Raw genomic sequence first — 23,060 nt, 5'->3', positions numbered from 1 at the left:
ACTAAGGGGAGCTGCTGCAAACAGAAGGCTTTTTATCTTAATGCAAAGAATGCATTAAGATAAAAACCTTCTGACTTTACAACCACTTTAAGTTATGGGCGGGGCATATCATGCAACAAACAAAAATAACCATTTTTATTTGTTTGGGTGGAGTAACAAAACACAGGTCCACAAGTTTTACCAATCCTTTTCAATTAGCGCCAAGATCTGCTTCCCCACAATACACACTCTTTCTACCCTTCCCTGACAATCTGTTTGGCCATTTGGATCAAAGAAAAAAACAATCTTTGTGAGTATGGTGGAGCATGTGACCCCCTCCCCTTCTCCTCATGTCACAGTATTAATGCTTCTGATTGGCCCAGTGATATTACATGGGGCACTGAGAAAGCCCCCATTAGGGAGATTCAACCTCTCTGTTTGTAATTTTTACCATTGTCAGTGAAAGTGAAAGACAATTTTGGGTTGTCCCAGAACACTAATAGAAATCTTCCAATGGTGACCCTGGTGGTAACACTTTTGAGGGATTTCCTCTCACTTCCTGTTTGGGCTATCGGACCAAACGTTAGGGGAAATATCCCCAATTGGATGCAGATTTAAAAAAAAATAAATAAATGCCTGACCTTCCTTTATGCAAAATGAAAAAAATGTTTTGCTTTTAGTTATACTTTATCAAAGCACATATTTGCTTTAGAAAACTGTTTAGCTTTGGGTAATTTCATCTTGATTTAAAAAAGTGACTACATTAAAAGATTGCTTTATATCTGTGTAATTAAATAGAATATAAATGTATCCATTATGTAAAAGGAAAACTTAAAATTGAATCGCATTCTCACAAACAAAAATCTTGTGGTTACTGATGTTAATTATTGGTGTTGATTATGAAGCATAAACCCAGACTGCTGGTATCATATGCATAATGGATGAAGGTAGTTAAGAAAGTATTCTCTGCACCAGTAAACCATCAAAAATCCAGACAAGAAGTGGTGTCACATTTCTTAGCTCCTGAAACCATGTGCACATAATGACTGGAATTGTTAAGATCTTTCATGGTATGACTCAACTAGAATAGAAGTGCCAGTCACAGGTCAAAAGGTTGTACCTTCATTATATAAATCAGTGACATGCACAAGGAGGTTAAATAAACAGACGACTCTACTGAAAATCTAATAAATTTGCAAATAAACTACTGGAATTTCAAAATGCAAACTCTAAATTAATACCATCTGGTTTGGCTGCAAAATGACTGAATGGAAATATGTGGTTATTTTATTTAATCTGTCAGTGCTGAACTGGGTGCGATTTCCTAGCATTGGATATATGACAGATAGGTTCATTCATAACATGATTGTGAATCAACACCAAATTGTATTATGTACTGGGACCAAAGATCACAGAGCTGTATAACATTTGCCATACATTTATAAAATAATAGCTTGCAGAGCCTGTTGCTCAGAAGTTCCTGGAGAGTAGTAAGTGATTAAATAAAAGTTAATATAGTACATTTTAGAATGTGTTGGAAGAATCAGTCAATTGAAATTCAACCTTTCTATAAAATGTTAGGGAAGGGCTGTAATTAAGATGTGTACTTTCATCTAGCTATGCAGGCCATTAAGGGTACTTGTAATTATTAGGGGGGCATGCTTTTCAACTTGACTAACTAATATAAAAGCTCAAATTTGACTATATTTTAAAGTTAGCACACAGACATTGTACAGACATAGGCCAGTTAAGTGAAACTTGGTTACCCGACCATCCCTTACACCAAATAAGTTAAATTCCCTGCAGCCTTTTTATGTGGGTTTTTCTATATTGTTTTCTAGGAATATTGTCAGCATCAACATATTTCTCCTTTTCACACAAGAATAATATTGATACCTAGAAGGTTAGGTTTAAGTTATTATTATTATTCTGGATTTATGTAGCGCCAACAGTTTATGCAGCACTTTACAATATAAAAGAGAGAGAATACAGTTACAATACAATAAAATATAAGAGAATTTAGAGGGCCTTGCTCAGAAGAGCTTACAATCTAAACATCTGGGGCAGGTGGTACAAGAGGTTGTAATTGTGGGGAAAGAGCTAATGGAAGAGGTAAAAGATAAATTGGAGGAGTGATAGGCTTCCCTGAAGAGATGAGTTTTCAAAGATCGCCTGAAGGCAGCTAGAGTAGGAGATAGCCAGACAGGTTGAGGTACAGTATTCCAGAGGATGGGAGAGGTTCTGTAGAAATTCTGGAGACGAGCATGGGAGGAGGAGACAAGGGAGCTTGAGAGTAGGTGGTCTTGAGAGGAGAGGAGAGGACGGTTTGGGTGATATTTGGAGACAAGATTGGTGATGTAGCTTGAGGAAGATTTGTGAATGGCTTTGTATGTTGTGGTTAGTATTTTCATTTTAATTCGCTGGGCGATCGGGAGCCAGTGAAGGGATATGCAGAGAGGGGTGGCAGACACTGAGCAGTTGGTAAGGTGGATAAGCCTGGCAGCAGCATTCATGATAGACTGAAGAGGGGATAGCCTATTGAGAGGTAGGCCTATAAGAAGGGAATTGCAATAGTCGAGGCAAGAGACAACAAGGGAGTGAATGCGCAGCTTGGTGGTTTCATTTGTTAAAAAAGGGTGAATTTTAGAGATGTTATGAAGTCTACACGCTTTTGACAACGCTTGGATTTGGGGCTGAAAAGACAGGTCAGAGTCTAGGATTACACCTAGTACCCTGGCATGTGGGGAGGGATTGATGGTTGCATTATTACTGATTTTGATGAAAAAGTAATGGAGGGGGGCATGGATGGGGGGAATATTACCAGCTCTTTTTAGAGAGATTTAGTTTAAGGAAGTGGTGTTACATCGATGCTGATATGTCAGTTAGTAAGTTAGTAATGCGTGAGGAGACTGAATGAGTGTGAGGAGTAGACAGATAGATTTTGGCGTCATCGGCGTATAGATGGTATTGGAAGCCGTGGGCGGTTATCAAGTGACCAAGGGAGGTGGTGTAGATAGAGAAGAGAAGGGGTCAGAAGAACAGAGCCTTGGGGACCTCCACAAAAAGGGGTAATGAGAGGAGAAGACAGAGTTGTAGGTAACACTGAAGGAGCGCTGTGATAGCTAGGAGGAGAACCAGGATAGAGCAGAATTTTGGAGACCAAGGGAAGGAGTTTATTGAGCAACAGTATCAAAGGCCGCAGAGAGGTCAAGTAATAGAAGTATAGAGTAGTGGCCATTGGTTTTAGCAGTTAGTAAATCATTAGTGAGTCTTAGTAAGACGGTTGTAGACTAGGCATTCTAGAAGTTTAGAGGTGAATGGGAGCAGTGAGATGGGTCTGAAGTTGTTCAGGTTGGTGGGGTCCAGTGAGGGCTTTTTAAGTATGGGAGTGATCTGCGCATGTTTTAGAGGGGAGGAAAAGGTGCCACTAGAGAAGGAGAGATTGAAGATGTGAGTGAGGGAGCATAGGATAGAATAAGAGGGTGACCATAGTAGTTTTGAGGGAACAGGATCCAGGGGACAATTGGTTAGGTGGGCATCTGAGAAAAGTTTTGTAACCTCTTCAGTAGTAGCCATTTCAAAAGAGGAGAGTGTTGACTGTGCTGTTAGGCAAGGTATGTTAAGTAGGGAAGACGTACGCACAGTGGAGGTGTCCTCACGTATTGGATCAATCTTGTCTTTGAAGTGATTGGCAATCTCTTGGGCAGTGAAGGGAATAAGTGGGTAGAGAGGGTGGGGGACTAAGCAGAGAATTAATGGTTAAAAACAGCCGACAAGGACTGGATGACAGGGTATTAAGGAGAGAGACAGAGAAGGCTTGTTTGGCAGCATGGAGGCAGGAATTGTATTTTAGGCGGGAAAATTTATATAGGGTGAAGTCCTGCAGGCATTTGGTTTTCACGCCACAGTCGTTCAAGAGCACGGCAATGTCTCTTGAGATTTCTACTGTTGTCAGTTTGCCAGGGTTGCAATAGTCAGTGACTGATTCTGCGTGTAGTTAGAGGAGCAAGTGCATCCAGTGATGATGACAGTGAACTGTTGTAAACAGAGGTGGCCAGGTCAGCACAGGACAGGGAAGAAATTATGTCATATAGGTGGTCTGTAGCAGAATAGAGAAGAGAAGGGTTAGAGTGGTGAAGGTTCCTACAAGTAATCTTTTGCTGCTTGGATGGGTGGTTGGAGGCAAGGATACAGTGAAAACTGATGAGATTGTAATCAGAGAGAGGAATAGGGGTGTTGGTGAAGTTGCCAGGAGTACAGAGATGGGAGAATACAAGGTCTAGGGTTATACCATTGGAGTGAGTGGAAGTGTGTGTACATTGGGTTAGATCAAAAGATCAGGTTAAGTTAAGAAGTTGAGCTGTAGCTGGGCTGTTAACATTGACAGGGATGTTGAAGTCACCAGGAATGATAGTCAGTATTTCAGAGGAGAGAAAGTGGAGTAGCCAGGCAGCAAAGTCATCCAAAAAGTGTAATACTGGTCCAATGGGAGAAAACAGTACAAAGCAATACAATGCATCTCAAAAGAAGAGAGGGGCAGAGAGGGAGGGAAAGGAAGGACTTGTAAGGTGCTTTGTGGGGATAGGAGGAATCCAACTCTGCTTCCTTTCTGTCCGTTGGATCTGGGGGAGTCCACCATGGGAGAGGGCAGCAGGAGTCTAAATTTTGAAGCCAGGTTTCAGTTATGGTAAGTATGTTAAAGCCATGGAAAATAAAAAGGTCATGCACAGATGTGAGCTTGTTACAGATGGAGTGGGCATTCCAAAGGGTACATGAGTTTAGGGGGCTGGTTTTAGGAAGCAGGGGGATAGAAATTAAACTGAGTGGATTACGGCTGTTGCCAAAGGAGAAGGGGTGCCGGATATGTGGTTTGCAGTTAGAAAATGGAGTACCAGGATTTGGAAAATGCCCCCTAAGGCTAGCAGAAGAAGGAGGCTGAGGAAGGTAAGATGGGAGTGGGATGTGTATGAGTACACATGTCTAACTGCCCTGGTGTTTAAATCAGCATGTGGGTTCAGCAATTGCAGGAGATGATAGCTACAGTAGTAGGGAGACGGTAGGAGTGAGGGTGATATGTGTATGCTGTCAGGTAGAGAGAAGGGGTAAAGTAAGGATAATTTGAGGATAGAAGACACCGATGTGAGAAAGAAGAGTAGAAGAAGCATGTTAGTAGATAGAGAGAGGGAATAGAATTTCAATTAAATTAAATGTTAAATGCTGGTATGCTTGCCGTCTTTCCAGAGTGGAGCAGAGTTCTTGTTGTATCTTCATACAGCTTTTGTTATCCTGCTTTAGTTAAACTGCGGCAGTGAAACTGTGCAACACTCGTGACAGAGACACTCAGGAAAGAGACATGGTGTCTGCGCCTTGCCCCTGTCTGCGCCTCCCCAAAGGCCAGTTTCAATTTATAGGGAGATTGATTAGGGAAGCATTTGTCAATGGATCAATATACTGTAGGATCTGATTTGAGACACATGAATAAGGGAGGGGAAGTGGACAATACCAGCCACAGACACAGGCAAAAGTCGTAAAAGGTAATTGAGTCTCTTGATCACTCAAGCCAAATGCAGTGGAGAATTAAAGTTATGTTGCTAATGCAGTGTATTTGTTATAGAGCTAGCATTTAATATATGAACTTAAAGATATAACAGGAGAGGATATTTCCAAAAAATAAAGAGCAGTGTCAGAGTCAGGCAGAGCAGGGTGTACATATGGATAGTATATGACATTTACCTGTAATAAAGCAGAGAGGACATGATCAGAATTGATAGCTGCGGGTGTGAAACTGTGCAAGAATATTCAGGGTTAAGTTTAGGATTAGTCATAGGCTGTCAATTTGGAGTTAAGGTGAATTAACATCTATGTGCTTTCCAAAAAGGATTCACCTCCCCTCTACTGAATTTCCATAAAGACTTACCACTTTAAGATCTATGTCCTGTGGTTACCGCCCCATTGGGACATTGAATTTTTGACATATGTCCTGTTTTGGGTTTGAATGCCACCCAGCATTATAAAACCCACTTTCTGTGAGCCTAGGCTATCATGGACACACATTCCGGGGTGCATTGAAGGGCTCATAGTACTCCTTAACAGAATGACACTTACATGTCTTTACATGAACAATGCTCTGTGCAGGAGTAAGGACCACCCACTAAAACCACCAGAGGAAAATATAATGGACCCATGGTGTCACATGACTGTCCTAAAGACTGAATAAAAGATGAATAAAAAAATAGTATGGAGGGTTGGCTTCAGAGTTGCACCCCAAGAAAAATAAAAAGTTTATCTAAAAATCAGTGGTAAGTATTCTCTTCAGACACTATGGGACACACATTGGGGTTTCAGTTTGATTCTTGGGGTTAGGTTAAGGGTAGATGTTTAGGGTTAAGGACCTGAGTAAAAATTGTGAGAGATTCTTATTATTTTATTATTTATTATTTGTGGAGATTGTTATTATTTTACAATAGTCCAATTATTATGCAATAATGTAATATGTTAGATACTTGCATCTTAAATCCTAGTGTACTACCTGCTTCATCAAAGAATTGAATATAACAGGAATTCATTAAAATGGGGGTGTTTTTTAAAAACAATTGCAGAGCTATTCATCCTTAGAAACTACCTGCACATGTGATGTGCACTGATGGAAAGAACAAATGTTGCTATGCTAGTTTTTCTCCAGGTTGAAGGTGTTAAAAAAACATGAGATGTATGACCATTTTTCTGCAGATATTGAGCTGAAAGAGTGTACTGAGATGTTTTTAAGGCATGCAGTGATTTTTAAGGCATGCAAGATTTCTCTTTGCTGCATGCTGTTTTTTTTTTTTTTTAGACGAATGGTGCTCGCAACATTTGCCTGTCATTGAAACTCCAGCACTAGCTGTTTCTGAGTAGCTAGCAGGAAGCCAAAACAGTAGATTTGGAGGCAACTCGGGGTACTCAGGGCACGCATGAGCAGTAAAAGAAGTATTTGCAGCGTTTCTAAAGCATTAACTAACTCCCTATTACTTTTTAGATTTACGGAAGACTTTTGAACAAGAACCTCTTGGAAAGGAAGTATCTTTGGAACAGGAAGTTCTTTTGCAATGTCGTCCACCAGATGGGATCCCAGTAGCTGAGGTCAGTAATTTACGACATGCAGTTTAGTTATATATCACAAAGTCCATCCAATCACAAAGTGAACTTTTCATCACCCGAATGATATGTGATCCCATGTGGAAAAAAAGGCCCCCACCTCATAGATTGTCTGCTTACCAAATAGTATTGACCTCCTTTCACAGAAGGTCTCTCTCTCACTTGTGGCTATAGCCCAGGCTAGGCCACTGTTCAATCAGAGGGAACTTAGGGTAAAGAGAATGATACCCGCCGCTCTTGAGGAGACTCAGTCACAGATAACCCCAAAAGAAATAAAGCTTCCATTGCATAACATTTTTATAAGATTTAATGGGTACATTAACATTTGCAGTTACATTAAACAGTTTAAAACACGCATTGAATAAAAGCACACCACTGACTACTGTGTAGTATTATATTGTAGTTGATGCAACATGCTTCAAGATTCAGGTTATTCTTGCCTAGGTGAGAATGAAGATGGGGTGTGCTGAAGTGTAAAAGGACAAAAAGTAACTAAACAAAAATAAAACCAGTTCTTTAGATTGCAGAGCAGGGATTGGAGGATTGTAAGGATGAAAATGACTTTTTGGGAGTGAAGGTGTGCTAAAAAAAAGGCAACAAAGTTTTTTTATAATGCTGTGACAAGTTAAAAAATTGTGTGAATGTTATATTATTAACATCAACGGTAACTGGTGGAAAAAAAAATGGGCAGATGCTTTTATGTGCAAAGTAAAAAAAAATAAAAAATAGCATACTGCTTTACCACTTTCACTGTGGGCAAGGCCAAAGCATACATTATAGTGATGACCCTATACAAGTTCTGAATCTTAAAGTGATGCTAAAGGTTGGATTTTTTTTTTAAAATAAGAAACATGTTATACTTAACCTGCTCTGTGAATTGGTTTTGCATAGAGCAGCCCCGATCCTCTTCCTTTTGGGTCCCCCGCCAGCCATCCTCGCTCCTCCCCCCTGAGAGCTGTAACTGAGTTAGAATTAAAGATTTAAACAATTTCTTAACAACACAAGACAACTTTTTATTTAACTGGAAATTTTGCTATAAACATCAATACAAAATCTGATACAAAAGAAAGAAAATATATGGTATACTAATTGATAAATCTAACCTAATATATGTTTGACATTAAAGAGAAGATTTTTTTTGTGGAAATTATCAGATTTTTTACTTAAGTGTAGGCGTTTTGTGTTGTCATTTTGATGTCTTACTTTTGCTTTTTGCATCGACTGCAAGGTATTTTCCTGCTGATAAAATAGGTTTAATCTCTTATCTAAGAGCTTGGATTAGAGGAAAATGTAAGAGAATGCACCACAACAGCTTACAGATATGCAGAGTTTTTTTTATTTCTAATATTGTCGCTGATCCTTAATACATATTGTTGAGCAGGTCATCCTCACAACAGCTGTAATATTAATCTCTTCTGTATTCTGATCTTATCATTTTCTCAGTTTATAAGGACATTTTCACCTGTTACAGAATACAAATGATGCTGTTAGAATGAAATAGGAACACTGTCTGCTGCACATACTTTGTGTTGCAGCAGTTAAATTATGCACTGAGCGTGTTCTGTATGTCTCCCTAAGGGAGGTCTAATGGATTTATGTAGAATAGTCATACAGCTCAAATTTTCATAGAAGACAACAGAAATTCCAGTGTAACCCATAGGTACAAAGTACTGTGTTCCTGAACTTTCCACTATAAGAATAATTTAAACAATATACTGTGTGTGATTTTAACCAAAAGAATACAAAGAAGAGATGATTAATTCAAGATGACAGGTTTAGGGTTCAACTCAGTTAGATAAAAATAAGCTATAGCCATCACTGATTCATTTGTTATTTTATTTTTTCACTTTTTCCTATATTTGTGATATCATATTTCTCCCAAAGTTGGTCTTTTTGGGTGGTTTTCATGTGGCTAAATGGCCAAGAGGATTTAGACCTATCCAGTACAGTCTGGGTGCTTCAAGAAAGGTTCTCCAAGCAAGAAGGGGCCTTTTAAAAAAAATAAAAAAATCAGCACTTGAATATACTGTACTGCCAGTGTCTCAAGAGGTTGCATGGAATTTGCAAAGTTAGTCTTTCTTGAATGATCTACAGGCGGAATGATGACAGCTTATTCCTGGTGGACTGTTAAAAGGATGTTTTAACAGACAAAAGTTTCATGACAGTCCTACTAATGTTGATTTAGAAAAAGGTACATTAAAAATAATAAATTCTCTCCTTTAGCATCAAACTTGAAAAAAATAAATTAAAACAAATCAATTGGTGTGTCCAGTCTTCTTTGAGTGCTCTTCGTCTTTAGAAAAAAATGATCTAGGGTTCAGTTTACAGTTTAGGATATTCTCTGTTGAGAATCATTACAGTCATATTGGGGATCGTGGGAGATTAGTCCCATACTGTCAATGTGACTTTCCTCATTTGTTCAATAGTAATGTTTGTGGTTACATTGTATCTGCAATAGTCCCTGTGAATAATGCAATCAGCTAGTTACAGTATGAGGAAATAGATCATCATGACAATCTTCCATAATATTATTATTATACAGGATTTCTATAGCGCCAACAGTTTGCGCAGCCCTTTACAATGTAGGAGGGGGGGCAGTACAATTACAATACAGTTCAATACAGAAGGGACAGGAGGGTCATGCTTGTGGTGCTTATAATCTATGGGGAGGGGGAGGTGGTACCAAACGTAATAGCTGCAGGGGATGATCTGATAGAGGTGACTCAGGTACAGTTCTTAGGTGGAGGTGGGGGTAAGCCTTCCTAAATAACTAAAGGCGGACATGGTAGGACATAATATGACAGTCCATTATGATAGCATAGTGATTAAAGTTAAATGGAATTTCAAGCATAACAGTCTTAAAAAATGTAAAGACTACTTCAACAGTTCAGTGTACTAACTAGAAAAATTAAACATACAGAATTCTAAATCATACTGAAAATCAGAGTTTAGGAAAAAAAAAAAAAAAAAAAAGTGCCTGCAATTAATTCAAATGTTATATGTGTTATTTGGCTGAATTCCTAAATACTGTGTTTGTCTTTACTGTGCAGACATTACTTCATACAGTGAATGCTGCAATTAATCTGCCATGTTGTATGATCACCAAATATTGATTATATTGAAATCTAATAAAACTAGTTTGTTTTTCTAAACTTGATTCACTCATCTTATATCCTAATAATGTGAAGGCCCAGCACATAATTTATTACAGTTATTTATACAGTAGAACACACTGAGATGTGAAGGATTGAACATTCTCTTTGTATTTAATTCCTCTGTGTACACGATACAGGTGCACAGAATAAAAACCTTGTTTAAAATGAATAGATTCTAGAGCCATACCAAAGAGTGGACTTAGAAGCCAGAATCCCAACTCTTTGATAATGAAACAACAAATGATAGCAACTTTCCTTTAGTGTGATAATTAGTCAGCCAGGCTAAGATTGCAGAGCATGGCCCAGGTGGCTGGTGAGTGCATCTTAAGAAGATGAGGTTGTAAAGATTTTTATGAGGTGGTAATGATTGTTCCTTTAATACTTTATAACATACTAGTACACTTTGTCAAGAAGCAAGGGTTCCTGATTGCTAGCTAATTGACTTAGAATTGCATTTGTACCAGGGCTTAGAGCATGCACCAATTAACACTTGGCAAGCTAAAAAATGCATGCCCATTTGACTTTCAAAAGAGCTATTCTCTCTTTTTTTAACTTTTGAAGTTGTTCAGAAGATCAAACATTGAGATTTAAGAGCGGCTTAATGATTCTTCCTTGTAGAATCTTTTCAATTTTATTATCAACACAAAGAACAGAGCACTAATGAATATATGAATACTTTAGCTTTCCTCACATTAATTCAGTATGTTAAGGCTAGTAAGCTAATTTGAATATAAATGTATGGCAGATGACTTGTGTATTTGCAGAGTATGTGACCATATAAAGCTACTTCATATGTACTTATGCTTATGATAGCCATCTAGTACATACGTAGGTGCTGAAGCCTGGGCCATAGCGAAAACTTGTATTCCCTCCTTAGAATCACTCTAATAATGTGTCTGTGTGAAAAAAAAACAACACACGTATACTTTTGGAGTAACTTAGTACCAAATGGAACACAAGTAGACTAACATCGCAGTATTTAGCAGCAGATATAGCAGTAGTGATAATTATAGTATTAGGAGTAGTGATGTAGTGGATACAAATAGATAATTAAACAAAAAGTGTCACACAGTAGCCAAATCGGGACTTGGATTTTAAGCAAATCTTAATGATTTCTCTGTGAGCATGCAAGTAGCGATGGTTATGTAAAGCATGATGACGTCTCTGTGGACACGTGTATAGTAATATGCTATCTGCTGAATGCAGAAGAACACCCAGACCCAATGGTCCTGGAAGGTTTTCTGCCTTATGTCCTCTTGGTATATACTGAGCCATTTCGTTTAGGACATGTTTTGTGACCCAGCAATTTGTAATACTATATGGGTGTCAATAAAACATGTCAGGCACCCCTTTTAGCATCTATTTGAATATATCCTTAGATGAATTTCCACTGGACTTGTAGGTAGACAGCCTAACTGCCTACTTATATTACTCAAATATCACATCACTTAACTCTCCTGGAACAAAGAATGTCAACTCATTACCGAACTAACCAGCAGACCACACCTCACATGAAGACAAGAATAATGTACAATTGGCTGAGATTGGGGACTTTTTACGTTCAAAGTCATGTGTCAGAAGATTTATAAATCTAATGAATAAATAAGTCAGGTCAGGTAAACAAGCTAGCAGAATGTGGGTACATCTAACTCAAGGTGCTAAGCCATAATCAAGATCAAGAACAAGCTAAGCTGATGAACAGCAAGCCAGCATGAAATCATTCAGAGACCTAATACACAATATACAGGTGCATCGCATAAAATTAAAATATAATCAAAAAGTAAATCTATTTCAGTAATTCAATTAAAAAAGTTAAGCTCATATATTTTATATAGATGCGTTACACACAGAGTAATATATTTCAAGCATTTCTTTTTTTACATTTTGATGATTATGGCTTACAGTGATGATTTGGGGAGCCATGTCACCAGGTGTTGGTCCACTGTGTTTTATCAAGTCCAAAGTCAGCGCAGCCCTCTATCAGGAAATTCTAGAGCACTTCATGCTTGCCTCTGCTGACCAGCTTTATGGAGATGCTGATTTCATTTTCCAGCAGGACTTGGCACCTGCCCACACTGCCAAAAGAACCATCACCTGGTTTAATGATCATGGTATCACTGTGATTGGCCAGCAAACTTGCCTTAACTGAACTCCATAGAGAATCTGTGGGGTATTGTCAAGAGGAAGATGAGAGACATCAGACTCAACAATGCAGACGAGCTGAAGGCCGCTATCAAAGAAACCTGGGCTTCTATAATACCTCAGCAGTACCACAGGCTAATTGCCACCATGCCACGCTGCATTCATGCAGTAATTCATTCAAAAGGAGCCCCGACCAAGTACTGAGTGCATACTATACTGTACATGGACATACTTTTCAGTAAGCCAACATTTCTGTATTAAACATTCTTTTTTTTATTGGTTTTATGTAATATTCTAACTTTCTGAGATCCTGAATTTTGGATTGTCACTAGCTGTAAGCCATAATCATCAAAATTAAAAGAAAGAAATGCTTGAAATATATCACTGGGTGTGTAACGCGTCTATTTAAAATACATGAATTTCACTTTTTTAAATTCATTACTGAAATAAATTACATTTTTGATGATATTCTAATTTTATGAGATGCACCTGTACATTTTAATGGAATCTGTTGCATTGCTTGGATTTCGATAAGTAAACCCTTCATTCTTCAGATCAGTAATGATGATGAGTGCTAATAAATTACTTCATTAAAGTAATACTGCCATGATTTAAAATGATTCAGATCAGTGTGGATAACAATGTGATTTTTTGTAGCCTCTGATCTACTTGTAGTTACTATGTTTTTTTTAGCATGTTACTGACATCTACTATATGTCATGTGGGTATACTAAAACACAAAAATGTATTATAACTGAAGCTGTTTTACTGTGATCTACATAAGATGACAGTTTGCTAACAATAATGCATAAATGTAATAAACATAGCTGTAGAAACCAAAAAATGTTATACATATTTAAAACACTTCTGCAGATTCTCAAGCTTTTACACTTTACCCTGAGGGTCCCTTTCTTGAAGGAGGTAATCAGGGACATTGATAATTATTCATGGTAAAGCCAGAGGATGACACCTAGTGTAAGTCAAATTATTTCTTCTCCTTATGAACAATGCTTATTCGTCCAAGCGACTTGTATCAGTTAGTACCTATCTTTAAGACAATAAATGATGTTGGGTCAAACTATAAAATATTAAAGACCAAAGAAACTGTTTTTGTTGTAGAATTTATGTAGATACTATGGAACAAATGTAACCACTTGCCACCAACTCACAGTAGATATACTACTATACCTGTACATCACAGTGTACTTCCTGATTTGGCGGCATGCATGCGCATGCCCCCTGCTGACCTTCTGCTGTGTTCGGCCGGATTTCCGATAAAAGTGATCCCTCTGGCAGATTTGCCACGGGATCACTTTTAGAAGCAGGGGAAGAGGTGCCCCCCCCTCCCGCAGCCTCCCGATCGTTTCTGGGGAAATGTTACTGATCTCTGAGCATGGGAACCGTCCAGTGTTGGCAGGGTTTTCCCATAGAGATAAGCAATGGCAAGATGGCCACTGCTCACCTCTATGCCCTTGGAGGACCAGAAAGATGTTGATGTCACTTCCGGTTCACGGGCCATGTAAGCATGTTTTTTTTTTCTTAAAGCAAAAGATAAAAAAAAAATTTTTTTATCTTTTGCTTCTAAGGGTAGAGGAGAGATTTGGGGTCTTTTAGACCCCAGGTCTCTCCACAAAGAGGACGTGTCATGCTGTATTGTTATCATAAGGGATGTTTACATTCTTTGCGATAGCAATAAAAGTGATCAAAAAAAAAAAATTTTTAAACGGACAGTGTAAAATTAAAAATATATATAAAAAAACATTTTTTTTTGTAAAGTGCCCCTGTTCCCATGTGCTCGCGCGCAGTGGTGAACGCATACCTAGGTCACACCCACATATGTAAACAGCATTTGCACCACCCATGTGAGGTATCACCGCGGACATCTAAGCAAGAGCAATAATTCTAGCAATAATTCTAGCACTAGACCTATGTAACTAAACTGATAACCTGTAGAAATTTATAAAGCATCACCTATAGAGATTTTTAGGTACCATAGTTTGGCTCCATTCCACGAGCGCGCACAATTTTAAAGCATGACATGTAAGGTATCTATTTACTCAACATAACATCATCTTTCATATTATTTATATTTTCCAAAAACTGTGTTTAAAAAAAACGCTGCGCAAAACCCATGAGACATAAAACATTTCAATGACTGCCATTTTATTCTCTAGGGTCTCTGCTAATAAATATATATATATATATATATATATATATATATAATGTTTGGGGGTTCTAAGTAATTGTCTAGCAAAAAATACAGATTTTTACAGAAAAAAGGTTTGGTCCTTAAGTGGTTAATAGAAGACCTTTAAAATAATCACATTTTGAGTGAAGCATTGAATACATTATAGAAAAAATACAACCATGCATTGATTAGCATTTTTACAGAATGCCAGAAGTTAAAAACTGTCTAAGATGGGAATTCCTCTCACTCTGCATACATATCCTCTGATTTCCTGTTGTGTCTCCAGAACACCAAGTGAAGGGAATTCCCCCCAGTGGGACACAGGCAGGAAAAAAAAAATCTAAAGCCAAAAAATAAAACAAGTCATATAGTGTTCCAGTTATTCATTCAAAATTGATGTAGCAGTTTTGTATATCAGAGAATATCCCCTTTATCACTTCCCAAGGAAATAAAAGCATTTGTTTAGTATGAGTCATTATGTTGTCACTAGTTCCTAGGGAGATATAAGGCTAATTTTAATCTGGCAACAAGTGGACTTTAAAATGTTGCTTCTTCTATTTGAAAGAACCACATATTCAAACAACTCTGTGCTTGGTTTTTAAATGTTCTGCTCTATGCCTTGACTTCAGTACACAGCCAAGTCTCTCCTGTTATATTTTCTTATTTTTTCTTCCAACAGTGTGCTGTGGAATGGATTTTACTAAAAGCTACCCATGAAGAGTTTAATATATGTGGTATGAGCATAGGCAGTTAACATTCATTATATAGAAGAAAAGATCTTGTCTGCTTTCCAATATTCCAGGGGAAAAATTGGACAGCTAAAGTGTACTTTCCTGGTGGCACTTTTTTTTTAACTATAAAATGCCACTGGCAGATGGTAACGCCTCCAAACAGGCAGTGTCAGGTGGTTTTAATGCCTAATTGATTATTAATTTAGCTTATGTTAGATTTGTTTATTAAGAACATCTTATGTATTCTTCCAGTTAACAGACTTCTAATTGGAAAGTCTGCCTTCCATCACCTTAAGGCATAGATCCTGCTGAGCCAATAAACCATTTTCTAGTGATTTGATACCTGTCTTAGTGATTTCTCCTATTAAGGACATATCTGTGTTTTAATCATATTTTATTTTCTTATCAGCAAAATTAAAGCACTGTATTCTAAGGATTATATATTTAATGATTAAATCCATGTGATTAAATTGCTTCTTTACATTTTTCCATCTATACCATTGTAGCCTTGTTGCAAAACCCAAGGCAGAGATGTCACTGCAGCTAAAATGTTGCATAATGATGTCCTCAAACAGGGAGTAGGCCTATGCCCTTTCGGATAACAATATGGTTACAGTGTTCGTTGCATAAAGAAAAATTATTTTACCAACATTAGTAATAATGTAAATAAATTACAAAGTAAAATATTAATATATGTATTTCATATATATGACCTGAAAGAGACCTTGGGGGGGGGGGGTCAAATAGCTCAAGGTTTATTCCTTTTTTACAAATATCTTTATTATTTAGTTAAACACACTTGTACTGGTGGCATAAGATGTGCCCAGTCTGCTTTGCTGATGGGCAGAGAGGGGAAAGTGTTAGAGATAAGAGATAGGCAATGACTTCCTGCTTCTCTAGGTCTTTAATCATTTTTTTATTTAGATTTTTATGTCAGGTATTAATACGTGTATTAGTCCACAATTTGTAAAAATAGCCTAGACCTGACCCCAGCAGTATTTCTACTTGCATTGCTTCAATGCATGCAAAGCTAGAATGGTGGGTAGAAGCATGTTTAAGGCTCTTTGACTGCTTGTAAAAAAAAAATATATGAACTCTTTAATGTGCATAGTCTATGCCTAGGTGCACTTTAATATCCATATTGGTTTTAGAATTTTTTCCCCACAATATTTGTTTTTTTACATATAAAATATATAAACCCATAAGCCTGGTAGCACACAGATATAGACAGTATGCTTATACCAACTGACTTTTATTGCTTTTACAGTTTACAGAAGTGCAAGTTATGAATCCTACTTTATTTTGACTATATAAACACCAGTATAGTTGATAGGATTGGTTGAGTAGTGAGCTATCAAAAACAGGGTTAATCTTCTTATTAGGTATATTAGTTCTGGACCTATAGGCAGTAGTCACAGTGAGGCAGAATTTCCCTGAATAGTTATCAATTAAATATTTCTTCTTTATGATCAGGTGGGATCTTCTCCATTAGCCCAATTTACTTATGGTCAAAATATTCTAAGGCAGTTTAATGCAATAAAGAAAGGATATTCTCTGTGTAAAAAGGTTACAGAGTGGAGTATAGTATAGCTTTGTATGTCAAAGGTTGTTCACCTACAGCAGGGTTATTGAATTAAAGTTCTCCGGTCAATACAATTTTACTTCAGCAGAGGTCTGAATCTCATTACATTACATCATCAGTTCTCCCGTTTACATCACAGCACTCATTTTTTCACCACAGCACCCCTCTTTACAATACAGCCCTCCTTTACATCACATTGCACCCCTTTACAATACAGTACCCCTTTACAATACAGACCCTCTCTACAACACAGTTCCTGCTATACATCACGGACCTCTTTGCATCCAATTTCTCCCATTTACATTACAACCCCCATCAAAGCCCTCCTTCCCCCTTCACATCGCTGCCCCCCTCCTTACACCACATACTTTCCCCCTTTACATTAGTGTCCTCAGCTCCCCTTCCTTGCATCCAAGTCCCCTTCACAGCCCCCTTTCTTTGCACCTCAGTCCCCTTCACAGCCCCCCTGCTTGTACCCCAGTCTCCTTTACAGCCCCCCTTTCTTGCACCCCAGTCCCCTCTGCAGCTGCCCCCCTTACTTGCACTGCGGTCCCCTGCAAGGCCCCACTCCTTGTATCCCATTTCCACTTACAGTCCCCTCCACAGCCCCCCTCCTTGTATAACAGTCCACTCCACAGCTCCTCTCCATACATCCCAGCCCCTCCTTCCCCTTATCCCAGTCCCCTTCACAGCCCCCCTCCTTGTATTCTAGCCCCCTCCACAGCCCCCTCCTTATATCCCAGTCCCCTCCACAGCCCTCCTTCTTGCATCCCTGCCCCTCCTTCAATGTATTCCAGTCCCCTCCACAGCCCCCTCCTTGTATCCTAGTGTCTTCTACAGCTGCCCTCCCCTTACTGCGTCCCACTCCCATTCACAGTCCCCACCTTTCTTTTATCCCAGTCCACATTACAGCCCCCCTTCCTTTTTTTGCAACCCAGTCCCATTTATGTGAATGCCCCCTCCCTTACCTTTCAAAGCAGGTAGAAGACAGAAGATGCGGCATGTCCGAGCAGAGGAGGGGAGCTGCCCAACTTTACATTTAACAGGCAGATGATTGGTTGCTAGGATTATATAAATAGTTGGACAGATCCTGCCTTCTGTTCGGACATGCCACATCTTCTTGTCTTCTACCTGCCTTGTAAAGATGAATGCGGTGGTGGGGGAAGGAGGAGTCACTCAGGAGAGGGCACCCAGGCTGCTAAGTAGTGGAGCCACAGTCCGGAAAAGATTGTCATGCGGTCCATTTGTGGACCCCGGTCCCCCATTTAGTAATGCCTGACCCACAGTAAAGGAAATCTGACTTTGAATGGAAGGAATCCTACATCTGTGGCATCGTATCCTTCTCTTGTCTCTGCACTGTTAATTCGGCTAGTCGATTATAATAGAAGGCAATAGCACAAAAGTCTTGTCCCTACCAAAACGTTAGAAAACTGTTATTTGGTTTTTAGCTACTGTTTAAGTTAATCATTGTTGAAATAACAGTTACAATATAGATCATGGATGTATGCCCCAAACGATTAAATTCAAATACTTCATCTGCAAAAACACTGTCTTAGCCATGTTTATTACAAATGGACTTGCAAATAATATTCAAGAAGCAAAACCATGATTTTGCTGCCTCCAAATCTTGTTTTGATGCATTTATAAAACCTAGAAATGTCTGTTGGTGAAGGGCTAAAAGCTGGCTAATTGCCACTTTGCACTAGTTTGCTGCTCACTCCTTTGGCATAGTGAATGTGCCTTTTTTCTTTGACTTTCTCAGCTGTGCAGCAATCATTATTTAGTTCCTGTGACAAGTACAGAAGCTTACAGTTGTTATCAAAATGACATCCTGTCCAAAACTGATTACTCATTTCCAAGTCATCAGGTCCCCCCTGTGTGCATATGATTGCACTCTATATGCTTATCATATTTTAACGTAAAGTAGGCATTCATATTTCTTTGAAGAATGTGGCAACCTTTGAGGCTTTTACAATAAGTCAAGTGTATTCCGAATGCTTATAATATGGCAGAGGACAGGAGAGGGTAGAAAAGACATCTTGTATGTATTCCAAATAATATAGTTAACGTATACAAGTCATCGTGTTTTCAAACTTGACTGACAACTAACATCATGTATTTTGAGCTTACAGAGCTTATCACCTTATGAACAGGAAAAAGGATGCATAGTAGTTTGCTGAGTTTTATATATATATATATATAAAACAATATACAAAGAGAGAGAGAGTGGTATTTACTGTGTGCTAGCCAATATCTCTAGCACGGCAATTTACTTGAATGTGAGCAATAATGATCAAACACAGCACTAGCTGAAAAATAACCATGGCTACGTTTAACATTAATTTATTGTATCAGCTATTTATTCTATCATGAATCTATTGTTTTAGTTGTTGGAAAAGGCATGTAATTAAATGTTTGATCTTAAAAAATGTATTCCTGAGTTTGTAGGCTAACAGAAAATCTAAGGTTAATGTTTTTTCATTTTTATAGAATGGGGAAGAGTTGAATCAACTTTCTGTTTTAGGATCTTTCTTCTAACTACTTGTAGAAACACATAATAAAAAAAGTTTTTAAACCATTCTCTACTACAAAAAAAATATTACCAGTGTCTATAAATCGGATGCTTAAGCCTTTAAATGCAATTTTGGCTGGATGGTAAAAAAAATTCAGCCATTTAAAGTAAGTAATCAACTACTGAAGTCATTGTTGTGCTGCCCCTATTAGGGAAACGCTGTCACTTTTATTAAAAATAAAATGAAGTAACTGACTTGTCTTGCTGTGCATAAATGAGAGCAGCACCTTGTATCCTAGCCTGAAAATGGACTTCCTTGCTCAGTGGGTACAAAGGTGAATAGGTATGTAAATGTCGGTTGTGGGTGGGGATTCTAAATATTCTACATTATTCATCCCTTAAAACAAACCTGTCCACTTTATCTGTCTTTCCAAACAAACCATACTGTTAAATACAGACACTTTGTGGTGTCCACAAGTACCTTTATTAATCCTTAATTGATTTCTGTGCGCCTATGGAGCCCTTTCCAAAGATAAGCTCCTCCCCAATGTCTAACAAAGTAAGAACCACTGCCGAACACTGAGGCTCTGGCACTGAATTGTTAAAGGTCTGGAGGAGGGTTTATTTTCAAGTCTAGCAAAAGTTGTAAACCTATGTATTGTGCACACCTGCGATGTGGGAGATCTCCTGTTGCACAAGAATTGGGTCGAAGATTGTGAGAGTTAAGCCCCGTACACATGCACAGATTGTTGGCCAACTGATCTGCCAACTTTTGTCCAGTGTTGTTTGTTGGTTGAAATGTGCTCTAGACTTGCAACTTCAGAAGTGATGTCATGTGATGGTTGACTTTCCGTGTGTTTTTTCTTCTCTGAGCATGCCCAGTCTTGCTCATCTGATTTTTGTCTGCGGAAATCTAATCTGTACTGACTGAGGAACAATCGGCCGTTCTTTGTTGGCCAGCAAAAATTTTATAGCATGCACACCAGACTTTTTTCGGCCGAAAATTCGCAGTTGGTTGTCGGAAGCATCATACTAACAAGCCTACAATCGGCAGATCGGACGTTGGCCGACAATTTATGGCCAACAATCTGTGCGTGTGTACGGGGCTTTACTCTGCTTAACTTTGGGTAGTATTGTTTGTTTAGAGATAATAATTTAAATAACAGTTTTGACTTACTTATATGATGTTAGGTCTTAGTTTATTACCATTATCACATATACATGTAGATTATTATTATTATTGGTACTTATTTACGCAGCACTTCACATATATAGATGTTACTGAATGAAGTTTTACCCGTTAGGATAGTTAACTAAATTACTTGATCAATCTGTGCAAACAGATGTTAAATTGTACTTCTCACAGAATAAATTTACAGCACATAAAACTATGAAAACTAATCATTAATGTTACTTTATAAGAATTCTTTCAGGCTTGTCACATTCTTACATGCAATTTATAACATGGCATACCCAAACAGGCCACATTCTCAGTAGTGCTGATGCTATTATCACGTGTTAATGGTTAATGGACATTTAAATGGCTGTCTTATAACAAGTGATAATGGATATCACACTTACCCGGAATATACTACATTGTTTCCTTCTAATGTGATGCCCCAGAGACACTAGGTGCAAATACTGCTTGTTGTTCAGACAGAAAATGCAAGACACTGTCTTGAAAATCAAAAGACTGTAGTTTATGTAAATGCAGGTCTTGGAAACTCATATTGTTTATTTATGTTCAACAATTGAGAACAATATAATGCAATCTATATTCATACACCTTTCAGCAGACTTACTGGTAAATTCAATGTAGGTAGGCATTATGTTACATGAGCACAATGCCAATGCAACATTAATCTGCCAGTGAATGTATTTGCTTTTTGTTGTATGTGTTTCCTCATCTTGCTGTTGGGTAAAATCATTGGATTTTCTTTTATTTGGCAAGAGAGAACTTCTTGAGCACCTTAGTTCAATAATATCCAAATAAATAACAGCTCTTGCATGCAATCAAACTTGTTAGTGCCTGCTGTAAATCACCTAATGCAATTTGGTTTTTGATTGTGTTTAGATCTGGCAGTGTTTCAATAATTATTGGTCGAAATTGAAGAAGCAGGAAAAAACATAGCAACAAGTGCCATCTTTGCATTGCATAAAGAACTGTCTCAATTAACATTAATGTAGAAAATCAAATTCTGTAATTACTCATAAAAATCCTACAGGTCTCTGTTTCCAAACATGGGGTGTCTGCCAAAAGTGTTCAACTTCAAGATGACATTAGCTTGGCATGGTTGCGTTTACATCTGATAATTGCTCAGCAATAGCTGCGCTCATTCATATAATCACTTGTTTGATTAATGTACTCTGCTCTCATTTATTTATATAATCAAATTCTGTTCTGGATTGCATTTTCGCTCTTGTTTTATTCTTCTTTAGTTCACTGCAGTCATTTGGCAAGATGTCCCAGGGCAACTTAGGGCTATTATAGACAATTCTTTGAGTAGTTGCTTCTCTTGCTTCTAGTACATGCGGATGGTTACTTATGCTTATATAACACTTCAATTTCGTGGCATGTGGCAGTTTTCCTTTGTTAATTGGAACAAATGTGCCAATTATGGAGATTCATCTCTTGATACCAATCAATGAATAATTAGACATAACACATCTGTCTCTGAATAGAGGAAGGAGGTGAGCACAGACAAATGTACTTGGAACAACTGTGTGAAATGTGTTCTTCTGTACCCATCACTTGCCAGAGAGACATGCTAGGTACTGATCTTCCCACGTATTTTGATTTATTTAATGAGAACTTTTTCTTGTTTCAAGCTTTGTTTGATTTCCGTGTTAAATTAAAAGGTTGTAGTAAAGGAAATGCTAGTGAAAAAAAAAGAAAAACATATTATTGTTTCACTTTTACTGATTAAAGCAGGGTAATTACATACATTATGAAAAGTTGTGGAGTTATGGAGTTTTGCATTATCCAAATGAATGCATCCAATGAATAGCAAATCTGCCATATGGCCCATCTAATATGGCTGTAGCTTTGTCATACCTTAAACAATGTAAGAGAGATAATGTTGAATAGGGTTTTTAGTCCCAACATGATATCTTTATCATTATTCATCTAAAAGCAGTTCTATATATAAACATCCAAAATATACATAAAAGCAAAAAAATACCCCTGGAACATTCCAGACAAAAGAAAGTACATACAGTACAAATATGTTGTATGTGCCATTTGATACTTACATTTAGGGTACCAAAAGTTTGAGAAATGTAGGTTTTAAAAAAGAAGGGTATATGTAAAAAAAATGTATCTTCTGTGCACAATTTTTGGTATCCACTGTGTTGCTGTTTGCATCACATGGTGAAGTATTTACATAACTCCAAGCAATGTGCTAGTTTCGAGTCATGATATTCTACTTTTATTGTTGGTTCAAATAGAGCAATATATGGAAAAGTCCAGATAACAACAGTTTATACAAATAACCATTTATAACAACTTATACAAATAACCACATGTATCTAGTTGGGCTGACAGTCCTAGAAACATTGAATAATTGTACTCCAGTATAGATTTTTGCATACAATAGTAAGGACTACAAACACTGCTATATGGCATTTACATTGGAGA

At 37.8% G+C, this 23,060-nt stretch overlaps 1 protein-coding gene across 2 annotated transcripts in view; it reads left to right on the top strand.

The window, feature by feature from the left end:
* Positions 1 to 23,060, top strand: part of UNC5C (unc-5 netrin receptor C) — a 514,725-nt gene that overhangs the window by 391,321 nt on the left and 100,344 nt on the right. For both annotated transcript variants that reach the window (XM_082243646.1, XM_082243645.1), the window contains exon 5: positions 6,995 to 7,098. In XM_082243646.1, the coding sequence (XP_082099772.1) occupies positions 6,995 to 7,098 (104 nt within the window). The remainder of the gene's footprint in view (positions 1 to 6,994; positions 7,099 to 23,060) is intronic.

Source organism: Pelophylax lessonae (genome assembly GCF_965119305.1).
Source record: "Pelophylax lessonae genome assembly, chromosome: 1".
Classification (NCBI taxonomy): Eukaryota; Metazoa; Chordata; class Amphibia; order Anura; family Ranidae; genus Pelophylax; species Pelophylax lessonae.
This window is presented reverse-complemented; position numbering and strand designations above follow the sequence as displayed.